Source organism: Sceloporus undulatus, chromosome 6 (genome assembly GCF_019175285.1).
Source record: "Sceloporus undulatus isolate JIND9_A2432 ecotype Alabama chromosome 6, SceUnd_v1.1, whole genome shotgun sequence".
NCBI lineage: Eukaryota > Metazoa > Chordata > Lepidosauria > Squamata > Phrynosomatidae > Sceloporus > Sceloporus undulatus.
In genome coordinates this window covers 78,570,116-78,596,404 of record NC_056527.1, presented here as the reverse complement: position 1 = coordinate 78,596,404, position 26,289 = coordinate 78,570,116, and the positions used below count along the sequence as shown (strand labels likewise).

The window sequence follows — 26,289 nt, the reverse complement described above, 5'->3', positions numbered from 1 at the left end:
TTACAATGGACCAATTAAATCAATAGAAACAGCCCAGAAGAATCAACAAGATTAGTAAATTTAATAGGTAAATAAAATTAAGGAGTTACAAATGTTAGCTTCCCATCTGATCATGGAAGCTAACCAGGGTCAGCCCTGATCAGTACTTGGATGGGAGATCACCAACAAATACCAGGTGCTGTAGGCTATATTTCAGAGGAAAGCTGGCAAAACCATCTCTGAGTATACTTTGCCTAAGAAAACTCTAAGAAAAATTCATGGGGTCACCATAATTTGAGAGGCAACTTGCAAGTACATATACACAAAAGACTCAGGAAAAAAAGTGCTTCATTTGATATCAACATATATTCTAAATCATATATTCTAAATCAAATAATATCTAAATTGATTTTATTGCACAACACCACCCTGAGATCTTTGCTTATTGGTGAGAGGCACATATTTTAATTTTTTAAAGGAAAAAACAGTCCAAGTCAGTGAACTCCATCCTATCATATTCCTCTTGCCTCCCTACTTACTTCAGGAAAGACCCTCTTCTATGTTGATACACAACACAACACACTTAGGACTTTATCACACTGGGAAAATAGGGGGCTTTAAACATTGATTATCCTGTGAAAATCACGCAATCGCAATTAATATTTTCACAGACATCGCGATTAAAGAACCATTATCCCGGGAATAAACAGGCAATAAACAGCAACAAATCATTCACGGGATTTTCTCTGTGTGATAAAGTCAGTAAAGAGGATATTTGAGAATGGTCTCTAAAGAAGAAATTAAGACAAGACTCTAAGATTATATTAAATCTATGAGCCCAATAAAATAGCAGGATCAGTATACAAAGAAAAATAATGTGCATTTAGGAATATCACATTAGGACATTTACTTACTTCATGCAAAATTGCCCCAGCATCAGAATACTGAAAATGACCACATAAATAAGGAATGCAAAGAAAATAGCTGCACAAAAGAAAATACAAAATTTTAATTAATATTTAATTACAAATAATAAAGCACACTCTGGGCTAAAATTGTTCATGTTAACAAAACTGAAAATTGAAAGCTCTCTAAAGTTTGGTCATGCTTTTTTATAGAGTTCAGCCTAAGATCTCTCAAGACAGGAAACACACGGTGAGAAAAAGTATGCTATGCTAATCATAAGAATATATCTAGATTCATAAGAGACAGATTTCTTGTTTTAACCCTGAGGTTAAACTTGTGAAACTCTACAGCCTCAGCTATTTACTCTAGTAATAATCAAGCAACACTCTGAAAGGCAATTAAAACCTTGATTTGCTTACAAAGAGTCAAAAGAGGAAGAGGATCATCTACTGAAAAAAGCAGCAACTGGAGGATACAGATTAGAACAGAGGCAGGCACAGCAAACAACTGCATTAAAAACTATGTATTCAAGAAGAAGGCAGATCTAAATCTAATCAAATAACTAATTATATTCTTTGGCATGGCATTGTCTTTTAGAGCATTAGAGTTCACAGATGGATCTTTTGAGGCAATCTCTCAATCATTAAAAAAACAATGATTGAGCATTGAAATGTCACTTTTCACAATGTGTAGAATTCTACAGGTTTGTTGGATCGTATTAACAGACACCAGAGCAGTTTACAAACAACTAATCCTAGCATAGTATTTGGATACTGACTTCCTCAAATCACTGGTTTAAGATGTGTATTATCAAGCTCCATATGGTTCGCTGAATCTTCAACCCCTTGCATAACACAGTAGAAAAAAAAATAAAAGGGAAGAACATACCATAATAACCTACCAAAATGTTTCAAACCTTCTTTGGAGATCTGTCAATAGAGGTTGGATGATCATCGTTTGGGAGTCCTTTCATTGTATATTCCTGCATATCAACATATGGACTACATGGCCCCTGCAATACCTTCCAGCCCCTGCAATACCTTTTATGAAACATCCTCTAGGAATGCAGGATGGAATTCTCTGAATGGCTCCCTCTACAAGCATCAAATTGGAAATCTTTTCCAGCTCTTACTTATTTACTTCTATTTTCCAGGAATGCTGAAATGTAACAATGTCTTCTCTCCTGAAATACTATTTTTTCTATGTGCTGGATATGCAATATTCAAAATATTAGACTGGTGTCCCTAGAAGTAATCTCAAACACACATGATACCCAAACCTATATAGCTACTGTGTTTCCCCGAAAATAAGACAACTGTTTTATATTTATTTTTCGTCAAGAAGACACACTATGGCTTATTTTCAGGGGATGTCATATTTTTACAATGGGGCAAATGAGAAGGGTTGCCTGTCTTCTTTACTGCTCCATACCAGTACACTGCATAGCCACGCCTATCACTAGGTCTTCTTTTTTGGGCATGGCTTATATTGCGCAAATGCTTAGAAATCCTGCTACGGCTTATTTTATGGGTATGTCTTATTTTCGGGGAAACAGGGTATATCTGGATGGAGGAGCAATGTCTCTTTTTAAGCCCTTCTCATGTTTCAACAATGTTAAAGTTAGGGATTACTTCTTAGGAGCAATTGTGTGCTAAATAGTACTTGCTCATTGTAAGTAAGTAATTTTGAGATTCCTCCAAAGCTTACAACATGTATATTGTGCATTTCAGTTAATCCCATAAAGGTATCGCTGTTTGGTGCACTTTTGATGTTACTGGATTTGCTATATGGCCATCACGGCTCCCCCTGAATGTTTTCTGGATATCAAGATAAAGCACATCTGTGTTATATGTGGGCGCGCCATATGCGGCTTCCAGCATATGCTAGAAGCTGCGCTGGAAAAACTCTTCTCGCACCCTGGAAAAAGTAATGGGGCTCAAGTATACACATTTTTTCCCATACACAGGGAGGTCCGGAACGGATCCCCACATAAGGGAAGGGCGCCCTGTACTACATTATAGCCACAACTGGGGGATCCTAAAAAGAGATCAAGTGGACTGAGACTTTATCGTTTGAATTTTCTACCTTCAACAAAGGTAAAACATCTTTTTTTCTCACAAAATTGAGACTGCATTAGCATGTTTTACCTCAACACCACCTTACATTTTCCTGATGCAAAAGCATGAAGGCTTCTTGAGAAATGCAGTGTCCTCTGTCTAACAAAGGGGCCTGTGGCCTCATAAAGGATGGAAACATACTGGATTGTAAAGGTAGCATCTTTTTATGTTGCAAATGGATGTTAAATTTCTTGGGACTTCCAGTAGCCACATGGCCAGAAGGAAGAAATGCCAGCCTTCAACAAATATCCCTCCATACCATCTGAACTGAGAACTGAGAAAAAAATAGCAAAATGCAAGCCTATGACCAACATCTTCAATTTTTTTTCTGTATAGTTTCTAACACCTTGCCTGATAAAAAAGGCAGTGGGGTTTTGAAAGCTTGCAACATGTATATTGTGCATTTCTGATGTTATTGTAGCTGCTATTAGGTTGCCTAGGAAAAAGTGTTGCTAAAGGAACTGGCGAATACACCCATGCACAATGTTCCAAAAGTACTTTGCTGTATAACCCCCATTAGAGCAGTGTAGATCTCTATGAATATTCTAGCTTTACAAAGAAAACTGTTTTGTTTAGGGTTTTAGGTCACCTATCTATCCTTCATGTATTACAGAGCACTTTAACTGGAAAGCTTGGACTCGACTGTATGCTTGTGAGAACATAGTGATCTCTCCCTAGCATGTCAGACTGCTCTTTTACGCTACATGTGTAGACAAAGGGGGAGTAGGAAAAACTGGCCAAGCTGGCCAGGGAGTTAGCTGATATAATTCACAACCTCTCCCAAGTTGAAAATTAATCTGCAATCTTTAAAGTTCCACTTGCTGAGCGAGTAAGAGTGAATTGAGAAATAGTGCAAATTGAAATGTTGCATACTAGCAATAGTCTCTGGCTGTTAAGCAATCTCTTAAGTGAATTCCTAAGTAAATGAAATAGCTACTACATTTAACGACAGAAGTATAAAGTAACATACGGAGGTAGCTGTTGAAAGGATTTTGATTGATAATTATATTGCATGAAATCTGGACGATGTTGCTGGTGAGCTTCCTAACCACCAAGGAATAGTTTCCAAATTCTCCAAAATGATAATGTGTCCTGCAAATAGTGGAGAGAAATGTATTGTTTTTTAAATCAAATCTGTATCTGAAATCATAATGATAAAATCAGAAGATTTACACATAAATAATTGTGCATTAACATGGAAACCCACTGGGTAGCCTTGGACAAGCCTCAGCAGATGGCAATGGCAAACCCCTTCTGAAGAAACGTGCCAAGCAAATCTACCTAAACTCTTTAAATCTCTCCTTTCTCCTTGTTTTCACCATTACTTCTCACCTACAGCCTCTTCTATTGCTATACAGGTTGAGTTTCTCTTATCTGGAATTTCGAAATCCGAAATACTCCAAAAACCAAACTTTTTTCTTTTAGTGGTTGAACATACACAAATTTTGTTTCACACACAAAATTATTAAAAAATATTGTATAAAATTATTTCCAGGCTATGTGTACAAGGTGTATATGAAATATAAATGAATGTTGTGTTTAGATTTGTGTCCCATCTCCATGATATCTCATTATGTGCATATATGCAAATACAGGTATTCCAAAATGCCCAAAAGCCCAAAATTCAAAATATTTTTGGTCCCAAGCATTTTAGATAAGGCAGACTTAACCTGTATATATACTTACAGCCTGTACTTCTTTCACTCTTTGTTAGTTTTGCTGCTTCGGGCACTGGAAATTTACTCATGGACTCCAATAACAGTGATTTGTGCAACAGTGTTTACATAACAATATAGAAAACATGCATAACAGTGGCCTGTTACAGACTGCCAAAATAAAGCTGCTTTGGGTCTCTTTGGAGGTATGCTGTTTAAATGATGCATGCATCCTAAGAATCCGGAAGCTGCACCAAAGCTGCACTCCAGTGCTTAGGAATGGAGTGTGGCTTTGGCGCGACCTCCCGACTCTTAAGACCCATGCATCATTTAAATAGCATACCTCCAAAGAGACCCGAAGCAGCTTTATTTTGGCCGTCTGTAACAGGCCAGTATGTTCAAAGTGAAATGAAATACTTTAAATAAAAATTCAGTCTCTTTTTAGATGAATTACCTAAGTAAGACACTGACCTGCAAAGTTCTTCACCATTACTACCATTAACTATAAGGGTGACTGCATGCTGAGAATCCACAGGACTAGTTGCAATACTGTTCATGGGGACAGAAATCATCTCTTGACTCAAGCACTGGAAAGCATTGAAAAATAAATGAAGATAACTAAGAAATAGAGCTGTTTAGACAGACCAGAATATCCACTCTGAAGTATGCAAATGTGGCCCAAGACTCATATAAGACCATCTTGCCATTTTTGCAGCCTCTGAGCAACCAGACCACCCATCAAAATATATACAATTTTCCCCAGAAATAAAGGTGAATTGCTGCTCCTGGGAGGCTCCAGGAGCTGTAGTTTGTCTTTTAAACCAGCCACAGGTCTCCTGCCCTCATATCTTTTAACATACAAAATACTCATTTTTCTAAACTCAAAGTGGGCAGTCAGACACTTTCAGTTTAATTTTTTTAACAAAAAAATTGGAAGAGTTGATAGTTTGTGTGGTCCCTGGAAGCAGCCAGGACAGAAGAGTGGTGAAGTTCTCTAATCCTGTTTTAAGCAAGGTAGTGGTTTGTTCTGAACAAAGAAATATCCATGGCCAGAAATCATACAATTCATTTACATTTAATATTGTTAGAATTACATTTTCTGCTCTGGGTTTCTTCACTTTCCCTTCAAAATATTCAGATCTATGGTATAACTACAAGTTTCAGACCTTTCCCTAGAAGAGGCCCCACTGTTTTCTTATTATCTTAAGTCTGAATTCTTCTTTCCCAGTGAAAGTTTGGTTTCTTTCTCAAACCAAATTAGGAGGAATAGCTAATACCCCAGAGGACAGGATTAAAATTCAAAATAATAATAATAATAATAATAATAATAATAATTTTATTTATATTTCCCGCCTCTCCCTGTGGATCGAGGTGGGATTACAGCAATAAAACAATTCCATATAAAATACAATCATTAAAACAATAACATTATTATTAATTCACTAAAATAATGGACCATCAACTAACATTCACACTAACATTCATACAATCAGATCAGAAGCGGAGTATTTAAGATCTCTTATAAAAGATCAGGTGGGAAGGCCCACAGGAAGAGATCCGTCTTTAGTCCCTTCTTGACCTTAATAGATTAGAAAGCTGGGCCAAAGCTAACAAAATGAATTTCAACACAGAGAAAAATAAGGTACTACTCTTAGGACAAAAAAAATGAAACGCACAGATATAGGATGGGGAACACTGGCTGAACAAGACTATGTGTGAAACGCATCTAGGAGTTCTAAGACCATAAACTGAACATGAACCAAAAGTGTGATGCACCAGCTGAAAAGGCCAACGTGATTCTAGGCTGCATCAGTGGAAGTATTATGTCTAGATCAAGGCAAGTAATAGTGCCACTCTATTCTGCTTTGGTTAGGCCTCACCAGGAATACTGTGTTCAGTTCTGGGCACCACAATTCAAAAAGCTAGAGAGTGTGCAGAGGAGAGGTGACCAAAATGGTGAAGCGTCTGGAAATCATGCCCTATGAGGAGAGACTTAGGGAGCTAGGTATGTTTAGCCTGGAGAAGAGAAGGTGAAGAGATGATATATGACAGCCTTGTTTAAATATCTGAAGTGATGTCATATTGAGGAAGGAGCAAACTTGTTTTCTGCTGCTCCAGAGAATAGGATCCGGATCAATGGATGAAGCGATTCCACTTCAACATAAGGAGGAACTTCCTGACAGTGAGAATTGTTTGACAATGGAACACATTGTGAGTTGCTGCATGGCAAGGGTGTTGGACTGGATTGCCTTTGTGGTCTCTTCCAACTCTATGATTCTATGAAAGGCAATGTGGGAAAATGTCACTTTCTTAAAAATAATGATGTCCAAAACTTCAAATTATAAGTCTCATGGGAGGCTTGCAATCTTTTTCAGGCAAATGCAGTTATAGAATCTTCTTCAAACCTTTCCACTCAACATCTATCAGTTCATTCTAATGGCAGGATTCTTACAATAGTGTTCAAGAGCTCACACATATACACTAGTGAACCTGAGTTACCTGAAAACAATAATCTGAGAGCCAGTAGACAGTCAAGTTTTCATTGAGCAATTCATTATTTATTTGTAGTAAAGCCTGATCAATTTTCAGATCCCAGGGTTCTCGTTTGGATACGTCTGTTAGGAACAGAAAAAGAGAGTGTCAGTGTTCGGCAGTAATTCTAAATTGAACATTTATTGATATCCAACTCAGAGGAACTGAGAGTTCTGGGATGGCTGCATGTAAACCCAAACTATATTGTAAATGAGTACACCATCAGCAATGGTGTGCAATTCCCATATACTGTATTCATAAAGTAGCAAAGTCTAAAGGGTGCTGATATTGTACACACACCCCATTTTTTCCAAAGGTTTCTGATTCCCCTCTCCTCTCTGCCTCACCCTACCCCACTGCATCCAAAACTGAAAGAAAAATGTTTCCCATGGCTTCAACATTTCCAGAATTTCTGGTTTGGATTGTGTTCAACTCAGTTCACCCCTGTACTTTACACATATAGCATTAGTTTAACATGAATATTGTAATCATTTTGAGAGTTATACTGGCATTCTATCACAGAAAACAATGTCACAAATAACGTGGTCTCACCCATTTTGGAGACTGCAATCAGAAAGACACCAGTTGTGTCTACTGGCTTAGTTGCTCCTTTCTCTCTGCATTTATATTTTTCATAGCATTTGTTCTATCATTCCAATCAGGGAACAATTATGATGCATCTCATTTAAATTCAGTCTTAGATGCATACTTTATCTGATTTAGCATCTTACCTGGGATTCCTCATATGGTATACTACTCCCTGGAGCAGTTAAATAGGTTTAGTTTATTGGCTCTTTACAGGAGTCATGCTGTGGGCTCATTATTATATCATGCTAGGATACTACTGGTCTCAGCTCTGAAGTAGCTTCATTATCAAATTACCTTGAGTTTAGCTACCTAAATATCAAGAAACAGATTTCAAGCCTGTACATTTAATATTTCCTTCTTCATTACATAGGCAACCCCTTTTAGGCTTAATAAATTTTACTAATGTTAAATTCTTAAATTCAATATTCATGCTGTGAAGTATCAAGATTATTACAGTATTATTGACTCATGATTTTGAGTCTGCTGTCTTTTTGCCCTGGGCTGAAAGAAGGGACATCAGTCCCCCAATATGCCTGAACAGAGGGACCTCATGTTGCTAGAAGCATGTCTCCTGCTGCTGTTCTCTGGCCCTTGCCTATTCAACAGTGTCTATCTGCAAGATAACTGATTATGGTCCGAAACACGTTGCAGAAATAATCCAGTTTGAGACTGCTTTAACTGACCTGGCTCAATGCTAGGAAATTATGGGAACTGTAGTTTTGTGAGCCATTTAGTCTTCTGTTAGAGCGTTCTGGTGCCACAGTAAACTACAGTTCCCAGGATTCCCTAGCACTGAGCCAAGGCAGTTAAGGTGGCCTCAAACTGGATTATTTCTGCAGTGTGTTTTGGACCTATACTGAGAAACAAGTGTCATATTATATACCACATATCATTCTTCTTTTAGGCGGGGTACACACTGCCAGAAAGAGGTGCCTCCCCGGCATTTCTCTCTGCTCCACAGGAGCGCCACAGCAACCAAATTGTGCGGCGCTCCTACCCAAAAGTGGCTTCTTTTTGCGGTGTCGCTGCAATGCCGTAAAGCTCCAGAGACGTTGCGATGACGTCGCAGCTGCACAACTCCGTCTGGAAGCAGTGCCGCTGCAAAGTCATCGTTACGCGCCCCTTGCACATGACGAGGGCGCCTTAAAGGCCCATCTGTTCCAGGCCTTAAATAATCTTTTAAATTTGGAGTCCCCCCTCCCACAAAGTATTTTTAAAAGACTATGGATAATGTCATTTTCCAGTGAAAAAACAATATTAACAGGCAAAGAGTGTGACATAGGGACTGTGCAGACAGCCCTGAAGGGGCGGCCTCTAGCCACTCCTTTTACAGCCAGATCAGGGCAGCGGCAACCACATGCCATAGCCCCAATCTGACCTTTGCAGGGCACAAAAAGAAACTACAAAAGCAGTTCCTTTTTGCCCCCTGAAAAGGGTACGATAGCAGTGGCACCACGGCTTTACAGCGCTCCTTTGGTGCTGCATCATGTGGCCACAGCACCAGAGGAGCGTCGTGAAACGGCGTCATGCCACCTTGAGAGTGGAGTCGGGGCATGCATCGTGGACACTACGCACTGACCCCACCCCCAAGCCGGCCTTTATGGCTGGTTTGCACAGGGCTATAAGTGGCTGAAACAGTGTTATACAGTAGCCAAAATGGTAATGCAAGTCTATGTTGTATCAACATGCGTTTTCATGAGAATAATAGTACAGTACCAGTCTATTTTGCTTTGGTCAGATCTCATCTGAGACCATTTCTGGGTACAATTGTTCAAGGAGGATCTTGATAAGATGGAATGTGACCTGAGGAGGGTGATCAAGATGGCAAAACATCTGGAAATAAAGCCCTATGTGGGATGGCTTTGAGGTATGTTTAGCTTGGAAAATAGAAGAGTGATAAAATAACCATATTTAAATATCTGAAAGGATGTCCTGTAGAAGATAGAGTGAGCTTGTTTTCTGCTGCTCCAGAGACTAGAACATGAACCAATGGGTTTAAATTGCAAGAAAAGAGATTCCACCTAAGCATTCAGATCTTAATCATAAGAGCTTTTGACAGTAGAATAGACCTCCTTGGAGGGCAGTGCACTCTTCATTGGGGGTCTTTAAACAGAGCTTGGATGGCCATATCTTGGAAGTGCTTTAGCTGCAGGTGGTTGGACTGAATGGTCCTTGAGGTCGCTTCCAATTCATGATTCTGTGATTATAGATGTTTACCCAGACAGACATCTTTGAGTATGAATTACCAAATTTTAACATTAGCAAGCTGATGTCAACTCACAGGGTTATGTCACATATGCTACAGGCTGAATAAACTACACAGTTAGGGCATTTAATAAGATGTATTCAAAAATATTCTGATTGAAATGTTACCAAATGGATTTTCAAAATCAGCTTCACACATCAAGAATGACTTATTCAGCTGACATAACCTAAACACAGTGGCAAAAATGAGGGTGCCACAGAACAGATGCTAAAATATGCCAGTAGTCATCTTGATCTGACCAGGATACCGAAATGGGAGAGGTATGAATCAAGATATTCCAAGTGTCAGTAATGAAATAAAATAATGTGATCTCATACAGAATCTAGGATTGTAAATGCATAGAAATTATAGAGTAACACCAACATATTAATGTCTAATACAGTATAATTCTTCAGTCAAATGATGTTATCATCATGTGATATCACCAAGTAGCTCATAATCTGTAAAATTTGTCACACTCTAGTAGGCGAAGCAAGGGAAGAAACAGATTATTTACAGCAAGGGAATATTGGCAGTAAACAGATTAAATGTTATGGTAGATAATAAATAAAGCCTTATGATCTTCCTTCTTCCCTAATGCCTACTTCATTGTGCATTTGGAGACAAAGAATCAGGATATTGTTCTGCTTTTTAAGTGTTATTTATTAGTTGCAATCTTTCGAGTACTATGGTTTTTATCTGTCTTATAATGGGTAAAAAGGCAGAATATAAATATATTTTAAAGAAATGAAAATTGAAATATTGTCTTCCCCATAGATTTAATAATGTGAGTAGAGAGCAGTGGCATCAGTAGGGTTGGTGTCACCTGGTGCAGTGCCTCCTTCCTCCCTCCCGCTGCCTCACTACCTTGCTGTCCATTGTCCGTCGGCACCTAGAAAGCGCTGCCAGAGGGCAGGCAGCTGGGTAAGTGAAACAGCAAAAGGGAGGCAGGGATAGACAGTGGGGCTTCTTGTTTGGGTTTTAGGCTGGCAGGAGTGTATTTGCATTCTCACCTTTCACCCCTTTGTGGAAGGGATCCAGGGTAGTGGGGAGGGTAGCAGGTGTGTGTGTGTGTGTGTGTGTGTGTGTGTGTGTGCGCGCATTCACCATCCTCGCCTTCTTCCCCGCTGTCCTAGTTCCCACAGTAAAGGGGGCCAGGCCAGCAGGGAGCCCAGTGGCAGCGTGTGCCCACCACTGCATGGCAGCCGCAAGGTTGTGAGTTCAATTGCAGGCAGGGTTCCAAGGTCCACTCAGCCTTCCATCCTTTCTTAGGTCGCTGAAGTCAGTACCCAGCGTCTTGGGGGCAATTGGTTTACTGATTGTAAAACTCTTAGAGCAACGGTTATCAACCTGTGGGTCGAACGACCTTTTCACAGGGGTCGCCTAAGACCATCAGATGTCCGACGATCTTAGGAACCGAGACACCACTCCTGTAATGCGGGGTCACCACAACATGAGGAACTGTCTTAAAAGTTTGCGGCATTAGGAAGGTTGAGAACCACTGCTCTTAAGAGAGTGCTGGTTCACTGATCAGCAGTATAGAAATGTACCCAAACACCTACTGTATATATACTCATGTATAAGTCTAGAAATTTTAGTCAAAAAACTGACCCCAAAAACTTGAGTCAACTTATCCATGGGTCAATGTAAGTACTGTACTTTAACTCTTATTAAAAATAGGGCTATTCCCTGGTGAAAGGCAAGAGTGTAATTTGTCCTGGAAGCACTGACCCTCCTCCTCTATTCTCTCATCTATCCTGCCTTTAATATGAGCACAAACAGTTATGCCTGCTGGAATTTTGTACCTTCTTTGGCATTGTTTTCCTTGCTTCATCCTTTAGATCCTCTGTGACGTGCCCCAAAGTTTTACCCTCGACTTATCCATGGGTCATATCAGAATCCATACTTTTGGCCCCCAAACCCATCCTCGACTTATACATGAGATCGACTTATAGTCGAGTATATATGGTACTTTTTGGCAGAAGTGGGCTGTGTGGCATACATCTGCTTCCCTTTAAAATGCTTTGAAAGATGGTGGGAGTGGGTGAAGCTCAGTGGGAGGAGAAAGGAGAAGGAGAAAGGAAAATCCAGATTTCAAAATATTTGGTTAAAATGTGATGTTTTTAAATAAAATTTCAAAAGAATTTTTAAAAAATTAAAATTGTCAAGATTTTTTTAATTTCTTGAATTTTTAAAAAATGTTTATTCTTTTAAAAACATCACATTTTAACCAAATATCCACTATGCCAGGGATGCTTTGATTGTGAGTTCATGCATGGCATTGGGGGGAGGGTTGGACTGGATGGCCTTTGGGGTCTCTTTCAACTCTCTGGTGCTATGAAATACATTTAGGTTGTGCATATGATATTGCTATCCCGAATTGGCCTTTTTAGTCACCAACGCGCTTGTACAAAGTGTGGGATGAGTCCTTCCTGAATCTTCGTTCGCGAAGCAAAGCCAGAGAGAGTGATATTGCAATTTGAAGGTATAATTAGGAGTAGCAATAGTGCAAAAAAGCATCGCTCAGGATTCTGTATGGAGGAAGCCAATAGGGAGGGTGACCCCGTACAGTAATAGTAATCCACTTGGATCTCAGGGGATCCAAGTGGATTACAGCAATAGTGTTGCCAACAAGCTTTGAAGATAATTCCCCAAACATTTGGCCAAAACTCCCCAAATCCCCCCCATATCTCACCAAATCCCAACTCTCAAAATTACCCTTAAAACCAATCACCAAAATCACACCGAAGGCTCTGAAAAGTACCCATTTTGGTGTGAAAGTCACCAGATTGGCAACACCTCCCCAGCCCCAAGGATGCCACTGGGGCAGCTGGGGCAAAATGGAGGCAGTGTTCCCCCAAATAGGTATTCTGTCCCTCCCAATTAAATCTTCCTTCAATCCCCAAACCTGTAGCCTTGCAAAGAGAGAGAGAGAGAGACTGAACACCATTCACACCCAGAAGACTTGCATTTGCTGTGCATCATGGCTTTTCTTGCTCAGCTGAGGATGTAAATAACAGCCAGACAGTGCTGGAAACCTGGAACTGAAAGGCATTTGGGGTGGGTTAGGGGTAGAAGCCTTATGGGGCACCAATAGCAAAGCGCTTCCAAAGCGGGTTACTGTATATGATGTCCCCAGTGTGGATGCAACCCAAGGAGCCCAAATGGAGGCTGGATGAGGCTTAAGGTCTTAATGGGGGGTGGATGCCGATGCACTCACCGTGGGGCTGAGCCAAACCCGAGAGCAGGACGCCCACAAGCGCCCCCGCCAGGTAGGAGGCCATAGAGCGGCCCCAAGGGCCCGGGCCCACCATCATCGTGGCTCCCTTCAGCAGCACCAGCTCGAGGAGGTCGCCTCTGTCCTCCTCTTCAATGGCTGCCCTGGTGGCAAGATGCCCGCCTCGAAGAGGAGGAGGAGGAGGAGGCTGTTTCCTGCTGCCCAAAATTAGGAAGGAAGCCGCTGCGGAAGGACTTCGCTGCTGCTGCTGCTGCTGCTGCTGCTACTAAGGGGCTCTTTAGCCATGAACCCCCGAAAGTCACACTCTCTCAGCCTCAGGGAGAGCCATGACAAACCTCTGAACAAACCTCTTTTCTAGACTCAAGTCTGCTTCCTCAGATGTAGGCTTAAGTCTAGGAAAGCTCATGCTGCCAAGTTAAGTCTCAAAGGGGCTACAAGAGACCTTTCTTTCGCCCAGGAGGAATCCCCCAACGTCCTCCATTTTGAGCATGCCTAAGAGGCAGGCATGATTCATGGCCCTTCTGTGGGTGTTGTTAAGGGCTTTATTGGGGTGCCTGGCCCTCCTTGGGACTCGGCACAAAGCCACAACCACGCAATCCTCCCAAGAAAGAGGAAGCTCCTCTGGCCACAAAGGCCTCCCTCGCCCTTGTCTCTCTGCCTCATTCTCCCCTCAGAGCAGCTCTAGGCCAATCAGGAGCCGCCCAGCGCCCGCCATTTTGGGCCTTTTAAACCTTTATGTACATCATTCTGGGCGCACGCGGAGGATGCTGGGAAGGTGTCATGTCCGCCGCCAGACTGGGCCTTTTTGGGGGGTAAGGAGAGTCAGGTGGTGAAAATCGGGGCGTATTGGACACAAAGGACAGTCCCTGCCCATAGGGGAACCATACTTGCCCATAGAGAATCACTGGGGATCGCTTCCCCATTCGGCAAGTATTCTCTATGGTTCTCTATGGGGTAGGCATCCCCATTGTTTCCCTATGAGCAGGTATCCCCTATGTTTCCCTATGGGCAAGTATTCCCCATGGTTCTCTATGGGGTAGCCATCCCCATTGTTTCCCTATGAGATGGTATTCCCCATGGTTCTCTATGGGGTAGCCATCCCCATGTTTCCTATGCCAGAGTATTCCCCTGTTCTCTCTATGGGGTAGCCATCCCCAATGTTTCCCTATGGCAGGTATTCCCATGGTTCTCTCTGGGGGTAGCCATCCCCATGTTTCCCTATGAGCAGGTATTCCCCCTGGTTCTCTATGGGGTAGCCATCCCCCATGGTTCCCTGAGCAGGTATTCCCCATGGTTCTCTATGGGGTAGCCCTCCCCATGTTCCCTATGACAGGTATCCCCATGGTTCTCGATGGGGTCCATCCCCACTGTTTCCCCTATGGGCAGTATTCCCCATGGTTTCTATGGGGTAGCCACCCCATGTTCCTTGAGCAGTATCCCATGTTTCCCTATGGGCAGTATTCCCATGCTTCTCTATGGGGTAGCCATCCCCATGTTTCCCTATGGGCAAGTATTCCCATGGTTCTCTATGGGGTAGCCATCCCCAATGTTTCCCTATGGCAAGTATCCCCATGGTTCTTATGGTAGCCATCCCCATTGTCCCATGAGCAGTATTCCCCTGGTTCTCTATGGGTAGCCATCCCCAATGTTTCCCTATGGGCAAGTATTCCCATGTTTCTCTATTGGGTAGCCATCCCCATTGTTTCCCTATGGGCAAGTATTCCCTATGGGTTCTCTATGGGGTAGCCATCCTCCATGTTCCCTATGGGCAGTATTTCCCTATGGGGCAAGTATCCCCCCATGGTCCCTATGGGTAGCCATCCCCATTGTTTTCCTATGGCACAGTATTCCCCATGGTCTCTCTGGGGTAGCCATCCCACGTTTCCCTATGGGCAAGTATTCCCATGGTTCTCTATGGGGTAGCCACCCCATTGTTTCCCTATGGGCAAGTATTCCCCATGGTTCTCTATGGGGTAGCATCCCCAATGTTTTTCCGTTCCTATGGGCAAGTATCCCCATGGTTCTCTAGGGTAGCCATCCCCATTGTTTCCCATGGCAAGTATTCCCCTGGTTCTCTTGGGGTAGCCATCCCCAATGTTTCCCTATGGGCAAGTATTCCCCATGGTTCTCTATGGGGTAGCCATCCCCAATGTTTCCCTATGGGCAAGTATTCCCCATGGTTCTCTATGGTTTAGCCATCCCCAATGTTTCCCTATGGGCAAGTATTCCCCATGATTCTCTATGGGCAAGTATTCTCTAATGATTCTCTATGGGCAAATATGGTTTCCCTATGGGCAAGTACTGTGTTTTGTTTTATTACATACTGTACCAGAAAAATCAGTTTCTGGGCGGTCCTGCTGAGACACTGCAAACTGAGGCTGCATCCACACTGGAGAAATAACCTGGTTTGGCACCACTTTAACTCTTTGTCCTGCCTCAAAGCTATGGCATTCTGGGAGTTAGAGTTTTCTGTGGACTCACAACAAACTCCAACTCACAGAATTCCATAGCCTTGAGACAGGACAGTTAAAGTCGTGCCATACCGGGTTATTTCTTCAGTGTGGATGGAGCCCTAGTCCTACAAAAAGGAGGATCAATGAATGGGGAATTTGCTTTGAAATAAATGGGCATCGTTTCGGCCCAATTCAAAGCAGTTGGAAGGAAGGAAGAGGGAAATGTATAGCCAACACCAAGAAAAAGTTTGAAAACCATTCCTTATCAATTTGTAGGAAAGGGTATCCAAGGCTGCATCCCCACTGGAAAAATAATCCAGTTTCACACCGCTTTAACTGTTGTGGCTGAAGGCAGTGGAATTCTGGGAGTGGTCATTGGTTGTGGCACCAAATCTTTGCCACAACAAACTACCCCCCCCCCCCCCCACAAAGTGATTTTGTAAAGGGAAGTTACTCTGAAATCAATAGGGATTTTTTTTGTTCATGCTTTTGGCCTGCTGCTAATCAATGAATGGGCTAAACAAGTGTATCTAAATAATTAGGGCTGCTGCCTGTTTTTGTCTCCCATGTGTGCAGTGGTGCTTGCTATATCATGATCCATGTTACCTAAATCACCACAGTTGTTTTAATGCATGCGTACAGTATTTGAGACTGTAACACTGCTATGGAACGATAGCCTGTGTTCAAGAGCATGTTCAGGATATGCGAACCATTTCCCTTCCAAGGATTGGTATGCTAAATTAACCATTTGTCACTCTTATGTTTTGCAGAAAACTTGAAAGATGCTTATTGCAACATGGAGAAAAAATCATATGATGGGAAAACTGATCATATGCAAAAGTTGATCTTTCCAACTTTGTTTCTCCTTCTGGTTGTACTGCTTGTGAACTTGCTCCTCTATCAATACTTCAGCGATGTGTATTTTTCCTATGGCCAGACCAATGTTGAGCACAATTTGTGTCCACATGGTTACTTCAGATTAGGAACCCTGAAAAACTGTACACCATGGTTGTCTTGTGAGGCCATAAAAAGAGAAGTCCGCAAACTGAAACGTGTTGGTGAAGGGGCTGTGAAAAGGGTTGGTATACCATAATAAAAATACTAAATATGTTATTCTTTATATTCACCATTAATTGTATGTGACTTAATGACAACTCCATTCTTACCAGACTGTTGCATGTGTCTTGATGTTTGCTTCCATAATTTTTTTCCTAAATGACATACTTTTTATTGTACTGTTTCGTATTTAAGCTCCGGCGACTATATGCATTAGTTTGTTAAACAGGTATTATTCCCCCAACTGGAAACTAGCTTAGTCTTTGTCAATTCAAATCCTTGGATGCTCACAGTGACACCAAGGAGAAAGCAATGGAGCTTTTCAGTGTTCCTACTCCTTCCAAGGAATTCCTTAATTCATTATAGAAACACCTCACACCAAGTTCTTCCTAGAAACCTTCCTCCAAATGATGCTGGTGGTACAAACATTGCAGCATTCCTTGTGTTAGAGGCAAGGAGTTTCAGAATGCAGGTAAACATTATGGGAATTTCTAATGTGTATTCCAAACTGGCCTGTTCAGATTTCACTAACATAAATAGTAGGTATGTTAATGCACATATCTTTAGAATATAAAATTCTGGAAGCATATGTAGCACGAAGTCGTATCGTACAGATTTTGCTGGCTTGTTGTTCCTCATACCAGTATATTATGGTAGCGATACTGGGTTTGGCCTGTCTTTGGTAGAGAGTGTTCAGATACTAAATATAGAATATTTTGAACATCTCAGATGCTTAATCAAATGCTTGTGATTACTGTATATACTCGACTATAAGTTGAGAAATTCATGCTCCAAAATTGCCCCTAAAATCTTGGGTAGACTTATATAAGGGTCAATACATCAGTAGTGCTTAGAATGGTCCTAAAGCAAGCAAGCCTGATGCCCCAGTCTCCATTGAACACCATTTCCTTCCCTCTCCAGTCTTTTTTGCAAGCCTTTGCTTCCTATTGGAAAAACTCCCTATTTAAATCCACTTAGTTCTCTCTTGCTCCATTTTGCAAGCCCTGGCTTCCTATGGAAACAACTCCCCATTTAAACCCACTTCTTTCTCTGCTCCGTTTTGCAAGACCTGGCTTCCCATGAAAAAATCTCCATTTAAATCCACTTGCTTCCTTTCTCAATCTGATGTTAAAACCTCTCCTCCAGCACCTGGGAATCAGTTGGGAGAGGTCTAGAGAAGGAGAAGGAGGGACAAAAGTGGTATTTCCCTCTTTCTATTCTTCCTTATAGCCCCCTAAGTTTTACCCTCGACTTATCCATGGGTCATAACAAAATCCAGGATTTTGACCCTGAAACCTTCCCTCGACTTATACATGAGGTTGACTTGTACACGTGTATATATGGCATTTTCCCTATTGTACAGGAAAGCTGTTACAGCTGTCTTGATCTCACTGAATCAGAATCACAGAATGAGTTGATGATTACAAGATAGTGGCCATTACAAACTGTCTTGTTCCTTTTCTTAAAAGTAAATGAAGTTTCCTCCTTGTTTTAGGTCTTTCTTTCTGAATGGAAGGAAAACAAAGTCGCCCTTTCTCAGCTGACTATGCCAGAACTGCAAGAGGACTTTACTCATGGGCTTCACATGCTGAAATCTCTACAAAGCAAGTATGTGGTCAAACTACTTGGATATTGTGAAGAAGAGTTTGTGGTTCTTACAGAGTACCATCCATTTGGTTCCCTGAAGAATTTGAATGAGATACTGAATCTTCCAAAATACAAGCACTTGAACACATGGTATAACAGGTTCCTGCTGGCCATAGGCTATGTGAGCATCATCCACTACCTGCACTATAGTCCTCTGGGCACTTTTGTGATGTGTGACTCTAATGACTTGGATAAAGTACTTTCACAATACTTGTTGACAAGCAACTTTCATGTTGTTGTGAATGACTTGGATGCCCTGCCTCTTGTGAATAAGGATGCTGGGGAACTGATTAAATGTGGTCATCGGGAGCTGCAAGGTGAGTTTGTTGCTCCTGAGCAGCTTTGGCCCTATGGAGAGGAAACCTCCTTTGAAGACAGCCTCATGCCTCCATATGATGAAAGGACAGACATATGGAAAATCCCTGACGTTTCCAACTTTCTCTTAGGAGATGTTGATGGGAGTGATCTTGTCAGGTTTCACCTCTTTGACATTCATCTGGCATGTAAGAAAAGCCCAGCTGAAAGACCATCTGCACAGATAGTTCTTGACAAATATAGGAAAGTGCTAGCATTACTTGTTAGAGAAACAGTGATGCCAAGTACAAGGGACATGTTATAAAAAAAAATACTCATTGACATGTTTTGGTACCATAACAAGAACTGGGTATAATTTGCACTTGGCTCTAATTTGAGACAGAAATATAAATTGTGAAACTTTAAAATTAATTCTTTAAAATGTCTCAAAGGGAGCGAGAGGAAAGTAGTATATATTCTGTTTGTAAAATTGCTAACTTCTTTCTAAGTTAAGTTGACACAGATGTGTTAAAAGCATAGCTGTGATGAAAATATTTGACAGAGTTAATGCAAGTGCTTCTTGTTCATTCTTATGACAGAAAGCAGTTGCTTGCTGTGTTTTTCAGTTTTGTAGCATTTTAAATTATGGACCTTACTAACACCTGTCTCATCTCAGTACCATTGTTCTTTAGGATCTAATTCTTTTACCTATTGGTAAGGTGACATTGATTATACTTATGCTAATAGCAATTTTTTGTTATTAACGTGCACCAGTGCACTGAATATGTAAGAATCTGAAGGTGGGGTGAATAGTTGTGCATCCAACTGTGACTGGTACAAAAAATACATTATAGAGATTACCACTGTCCCCTTAGATGTTGTAAAGCCAACACAATTCTCCCAACATTGGTCTAGACATCTGCAAGAGAAATCAGTGGCAGAGGGCGCTTTTAACCATTGTCTTGCACACACATGCCACAAATTTGTAAATATTACCCACACTAGCTCACTGAAACCTAGAGTCCAGCTAGGGAAATACAATGGCTTGGATGGAAACAATTTTCAGGGATGATTGATAGTTATGGGAAGGTTAAGTACCCCTCCCCAACCATAGTGCATTTTATTTTCTAGTGAAAAAGTGTCACCTTAAGTCATATTTCCCACTGACACTACTTTATATTCCCTAAACCATGTTTATTTATACCAGGAATAGCATTAATTACCTGGGTGGTGAAAGTACGGCCCTTCAGAAGCAACTCCCATCAGCCCTAGCCAGCATAGGCAGTGATGAGCCATGCTGGGACCTGCATCCAACCAAATTTGAAGGCCACACCTTTCTCATCCTTGATTTACACTTTGTTGCATGCTTTACAAGCAGGTCATTCATCTGTTTGCTGCAATGTAGTCGCTTTGCAAGCTTACCAGTTTTAACTAAAGAGCAAATGTCTTTGAAATAGTCCCATACAGAGTCTTATGACCAATAGAATCCTTGATATTTTGTGAACATAAACAACTGCCCACTTTTACCTTCTTTTCTTTCCAGAGTTTTTGCTCCTTTTTGCATCCCTTTGTTTTTAAAATGTATCAGAATTCTTGGGTGGACTATAATAGTTTACTTTCTTCCATCAACTGAAAATGAAATGCCTATGTTTGGTAGGTAGATCGTAAATACGGTCATCTATACAGGGAAGGCTCTTTTAGTTTTTGGAGACGCACTGCTCAACTTTACAGATTAACTGTACAACAAATAGGCTTATCTTTCTCTTTGAAAAAAAACTATGAGCATAGGCCAAAGTCAGCACTGAAGTCCACACACACATTTAATCGTCCATTAAAACAAGAGACATGTCTAACTCTTTGTTGGATTTAGTTGTTTCAGATAAATCTGTTCATTTCTGTTCCAGAGAAAAATCCTGGTATTTACAATTTTTATTTATTTTTAAATCTGATTTCATTTTTAAAATGAAATCTGTTTTTGGATCAATGAAGGTACAAGACTTTAAGGTCCAGGAATACTTTGTTCTGTTCCGGATGGACACATTTCTTGATGCGCCCTATGAAAACAATTGATGGCAGTATGTAGTAGAATAGCTTCAAAATAATCTTGGCTTAACAATGGCTGACCTATTAAAAATCAAATAGTTTTTTAAAAGTAAAACAAAACAAGTAAAAAGAAAAGGATGTTATAAATTTCAAACATTGGAAAATTGGGGAGAGAATAAATCAAGCCTGTACCTTCAGTCAGAGCCAGTTGTGATGCAGTGGTTTGACCACTGGCTTACAACTCTGGAAAACAGAGTTCAAATCCACACTCGGCCATGGAAACCCATTGGCTGACCTTGGGAAGGCAAAGGCAAACACCCTCTGACCCAATCTTGCCAAGAAAACCCCATGATAGGTTCATTTTAGGCTCACCATAAGTTGGAAATGATTTGAAGGCACACAAGAACAATACCTTAAGTTGGCCAGATTCCAACCCATGTATCTGTAAGCCATGAGACCTGCTTGAAAATAAAAATGGAAAAGGCTCTGGGGTAATGAATTAGTGATTTTAAAAAAATGTATGCTAATGATAGTCTCGTCATAGTACTGTAAACACAAGAGCATTTATACCGAACAGCAATTTCCAATAGCCTATGGCAACACTCTTAATAAGAATCTTGCTGGATTATATTAAAAATCCATCTAGTCTAGTATCCTGTTTCCAGTGGTACAAACCAGATGCCACTAAGAAGCCTATAAACAAAGTATAAAGATGTTAATCCTTTCCCATTATTTGTTCCCCAGCAACAAAGTTTTCACCTCTCAGTCTACAAGTTTTCAGTTGGCGGTGTGTGTGTGGGGGACTGTTGAATTATCAGAAGCCATATGCACCCTTGCCAAATTTTAGTGGGACACACATATTCCTGTGTTCCCAACTGCCATTTTTTTTTCTTTTTCACATTTAATTTTTTATAATCAAAGCGCAACCAAGGAACCTTTGAAGAACGGGGCTGTTCTTTGTCACTTCAGCATCCACAAAAGAGTATCCAGCAGCAACTAGACCCCATAGATGCCCAGAGGACATGAAAGGGTGTTTTAAGAAATCCCATGCAGATTTTCATGAAGGCTTTCCTCCTGATTGTTTTTTAAAACTTTATCTCAACATTATATCTAAGTGTAGCTGCTCCTGAAAACTTTTTAAATGCATTTTTTTTGATGGCGATGGGAGCTCAGCATTTTGGCAGTTTCCCAAAAAGCTTGTGAAGTGTTCCCTTTCCCCATTTCTTTTTGAGTTTCTTTTTTTTTAATTGCTATGCAAGAAGAGCACAGATCAGGAACTGTAGAACCCCTATTATGCTTCAAATATGCCAAGGGAAAAAAATAATAATGTAGTTTTCCTGTCCTTTTCACTTCAGATGTGTTGTTCGAGGAGAACACATTCTTTAGCTCCATGATGGCAAATCTATGGCATGCGTGCCAGCAGTGGCATGTGATGCCATTTCGCCCAGCACACTGCAGGGAGGAGGAGGGACAGGTACATAGACTCCCCTGCCTCCTCCTCCTGGACCTTGCCTGTCCTTCAGCTGTCTCTTGGAGACAACAGGAGGCTGGGAAAGGCATGGGGAAAGGAAGAGCCAAAGGCGCACACCTGTGGCTCCTCCTCCTGGATCTTTCAAGGTGTTGGAGGCTGGGATATGCGCAAGGAGGGGAGAAGACCCACCCCCCAGAGAGCAGAAGTCTCCACCCCCGGCACCGGATAACACCTGATGCTGGAAAAACTCCTGTTACAGACTGCCAAAATAAAGCTGCTTCAGGTCTCTTTGGAGGTATGCTATTTAAATGATGCATGGGTCCTAAGAGTCCGGAGGTTGCGCCAAAGCCACACTCCATTCCTAAGCACTGGAGAGCAGCTTTTGGTGCAGCTTCCGGATTCTTAGGATGCATACATCATTTAAACAGCATACCTCCAATTTTGACAGTCTGTAACAGGACTTAGTTGGGACACAAGGACCTGAAAAGGTTCGCCATCACTGCTCTAGCTCATAAGTTGCAAATGAATATTTTCTGGTTGAGACCTTAGGGCTAGAATTCTGTAGTACTCTGTATATAATTCTAGCATAATGCAAACCAAGCTGTTTGACCCAAAGCAGATGGGTAAAGAAAGGCCAGGGTAAGGACTGAGCACGAAACATGATGCACCAAATTGAACGTGGCCACTATATTGTGGGGGAGTGTACAGTAGAATAGCGGATGGCCTGTTTCAAGTAAATTCAATCAGGATCTCCAAGGACATAAGGAGGATCATTATGTCAGACTGAGTTCCTGTGTTTTATGCTTAATAGATTGGCAGTGACAAGGATTAAATATAACCATTAAAAATAATGTGGTCAAAGCTTGCCATTTGCTTTAGAAATTGTTTCCTTCTTCTGGCAGTTTCAATTAAGGAAAACTCTTTTTTGTGTATTCATTGAATGGAAGAAGATGTGTTGCAATGTGCAATAATTACTGCTTAGCACTGAAACTCTTTGGTTAAAGATTTGGTATCCATCTGAAAGTCAATTGACAGTGGGAAAGAGAGAAGCAACACAAAAACATCTTTCTGTTTATTATACAGCTTTCTCTCACAACCAGAAATGACAATATAATAATAATAATATATTTATATTCTGTTTACAGTAATCTCAAGGAATCCAAGCAATGCCAAATATGTTTGGCATCTAAGGCCATATCAGTGCTGCAGAAACAATTCAGGTTGACATCATTATACTGCCGTAGCTCAATGCTATGAAATTCTGGGAACTGTAGTTTGTTGGCACCAGAGCTCTCTGACAGAGAAGGCTAGATGACTCACGAAACTATAATTCCCAGAATTCCATAGCATTGAAGTATAGCAGTTAAAGTGGTGTCAAGCCGGATTATTTCTGCAGTGCCGACTCAGCCCCAGTGAAGCAAACCAACCAACAAAACCCTTTTTAATCACTGGTAGCTATCTACATGCATGTTAGTATAATTTTCAGTTTCCGCATGCTTTGAAGCATTATTTTATCTGACACGTCTACTTTCTACTTAACTTGTACTTTTCGTTAGCATGGATTTCCATATTACAAATCCAAATGTCAGTACAGTGATTCTTGCAGATTGGTGTCTCATTGACTCTTGAAAGTAAGAAGAGCCTTGGTGGATACTAAAGCCAAAAGTCCATCTTATCCAATAGGCTGTTTTCAGTGGTAGCCATTTATGGGAAGTTCATAAGTAGAACATGAGGACAAACATGTTCCTGTTTTATGCCTCTACACAACTTGTATTCAAAGGCAGATTGTTTTTACATCTCACATGGCTAATAGTGGGACCCCATTAATTTTCCTTCTGCTATGTCCATCCAACACAATGACCATCACTAAAAGTTTCATATGCTTCATGTATGAGGGACTAATTGTTTTGGATGGCAAAAACTCAAGAGTGGACAAATATGTGGGTTTTTGTTCTTTTATAAAAAGTCTCCACTGTTTAAATTTTTCGTACACTTTGGTTGCTTCTGTTTGTGGATATTCAGTGTCCCTGAGAAGGAAAATGCTTGACTTTGGGATATGTGCATGCTATAAATCTTAGTTTGTTTTTAAGTTGTATTGCTATATTGCACCCCATTACATTAGAGAACTGATCTCATGTGGATGTTCTCAGGGCTGCAGGGAAAACAATGGCCTGTTACAGCCAAAATAAAGCTGCTTCGGGTCTCTTTGGTGGTATGCTGTTTAAACGATGCATGGGTCCTAAGAGTCCGGAGGTCGCACCAAAGCCACACTCCATTGCTAAGCACTGGAGTGCAGCTTTGGTGCAGCTTCCAGATTCTTAGAATGCATGCATCGTTTAAACAGCATACATCCAAAGAGACCCGAAGCAGCTTTATTTTGGCAGTCTGTAACAGGCCAAAGTCTCTTATTCTTGTTTCCGGCAAATTATACTATTTCTTCTTGTGTCTCACTTGGGAAGATCAATGTTCTCTTGGCAAAATGATGATGGAACCTTACTAACTGAAAATGAAGCCTTACTCTGATATAATTTACTTAAATTAAGACGTAAATACACAGTTTCAAATGAAACAGTTAAAGACACGGAGGGCTTTGCGTACATTATGATGGTTTTTGTTTGATTTAATTATGTGTTATTTCTAATTAGTATATATATATATCATTCCTTTGTAGGATCTAACTTGTTTTTCTTCCAAGTAAGGTCCAAGACACACTGCAGAAATAATCCAGTTTGAGACTGCTTTAACTCCTCTGGCTCAATGCTAGGGAATCCTGGGAACTCTAGTCTGTTCTGGCACCTCTAGCATTGAGCCAGGGCAGGTAAAACAGTCTCAAACTGGAACCTTTGTTTCAGAAAGCAGATGCGTATAATTCAAGATGTTTCAGACCTTGGCTCAGTAATTAATCAGAACGGAGACTGTGGTCATGTATTCAGAAGGTCAGAACTTGGAAGAACAGCTATGAAGGAATTAAACAAGATTATGAAATGTAAAAATGTATCGCTGAATATTAAAATTAGGATGGTACATATTTCCCATCTCTATGGACGGTTGTGAAACCCGGATGGCGAAGAAAGCTGACAGGAAGAATGCAAACTCATTTGAGATCGTTTCCCAAATGTACCTGGGGATATAGGCTCGAGTCTACAAAGCGCATGCTACCACCTTCTGTCCTTCGATTACAATAGTCTCAGATGTGCTGAAAGATCCCTTTGCAAACTAATTTGAGATGTGATGCAGGAGAAGAGTTCTGTGGATACCGTGGACTGATAAAAAGACAAATACATGAGTCCTAGAGCAAATTAAACCGGAACACTTTCAAGAAGGCAAGATGACTGAACTGGGGCTGTCATAAAAAGTAAAGGTAGGGCCTGAACAGACAGGCCACAATAAAGCTGCTTCTGGTCACTTTGGAGGTATGCTGTTTAAATGATGCATGCGTCCTAAGAGTCCAGAAGTGCGTCAAAGCCACGCTCCAGTGCTATGGACTGGAGCAAGACTTTGACACAGCTTCTGGCCTCTTAAGGTGCGTGTGTCATTTAAACAGCATACCTCCAAAGTGACCAGAAGCAGCTTTATTTTGGCCTGTCTGTTTGGGCCCATAGTCCCTTGACCTGAATGTCTAGGTGTAACCGACTCTAGGGGGATATTTTGGCCATATAATGAGTTGAACCCGCTAGAAAAGACAATAATGCTTTGCAGTGTGGAAAAATCCAAGCAAGTGAGGCACAGCCATGCGTCTGTAGGACCTGGACAGAGCTGCTGCGCGTAGCGTGAGCATAAGGGACACTCATTGATGGTGTTCCCATGGGCCAAAGTCAGCCTAACAAACAACAGGTAAGGAGTGAAAGAGAGAGAAATGTGCCCCTCTAGGAGAGAACCCCCCCCACCCTGTCAATCCAGGTTTGCCCTTCCTTGCTGGAGGCTTCAACAGGAAGTGACGTCACCCTTCTTGCTGCCTATGCCCAGAAAGAGACCTGAAGTGCCTAGGAGTGGAACCCCCCCCCACCCTATCAATCCAGGTTTGCCCTTCCTTGCTGGAGGCTTCAACAGGAAGTGACGTCACCC

The 26,289-nt window shown here is 41.3% G+C and overlaps 2 protein-coding genes across 5 annotated transcripts in view; one reads left to right on the top strand and one right to left on the bottom strand.

Moving 5' to 3' along the window:
- Window positions 1-13,835, bottom strand: part of HGSNAT (heparan-alpha-glucosaminide N-acetyltransferase) — a 30,960-nt gene extending 17,125 nt beyond the window's left edge. Inside the window, exons 1-6 of one of the 4 annotated variants that reach the window (XM_042472153.1) lie at window positions 13,243-13,832; window positions 12,992-13,066; window positions 7,157-7,272; window positions 5,129-5,244; window positions 3,973-4,094; window positions 894-963 (exon numbers count right to left, since the gene is read on the bottom strand). In XM_042472153.1, the coding sequence (XP_042328087.1) occupies window positions 894-963; window positions 3,973-4,094; window positions 5,129-5,244; window positions 7,157-7,272; window positions 12,992-13,007 (440 nt within the window). In that variant the 5' untranslated portion in view covers window positions 13,008-13,066; window positions 13,243-13,832. Of the gene's footprint in view, window positions 1-893; window positions 964-3,972; window positions 4,095-5,128; window positions 5,245-7,156; window positions 7,273-12,978; window positions 13,067-13,242 lie in introns of those variants that run through there. The other 3 variants (XM_042472155.1, XM_042472151.1, XM_042472154.1) reach the window with 3 other exon arrangements.
- On the top strand, window positions 13,825-19,278 carry POMK (protein O-mannose kinase). Its single transcript, XM_042472157.1, has 3 exons — window positions 13,825-14,072; window positions 16,484-16,791; window positions 18,265-19,278. The coding sequence occupies exons 2-3, from the start codon at window positions 16,510-16,512 to the stop codon at window positions 19,033-19,035; spliced, it is 1,053 nt and encodes a 350-aa protein (XP_042328091.1). The 5' UTR covers window positions 13,825-14,072; window positions 16,484-16,509; the 3' UTR covers window positions 19,036-19,278.
- The last annotated feature ends 7,011 nt before the right edge of the window (window positions 19,279-26,289 follow it).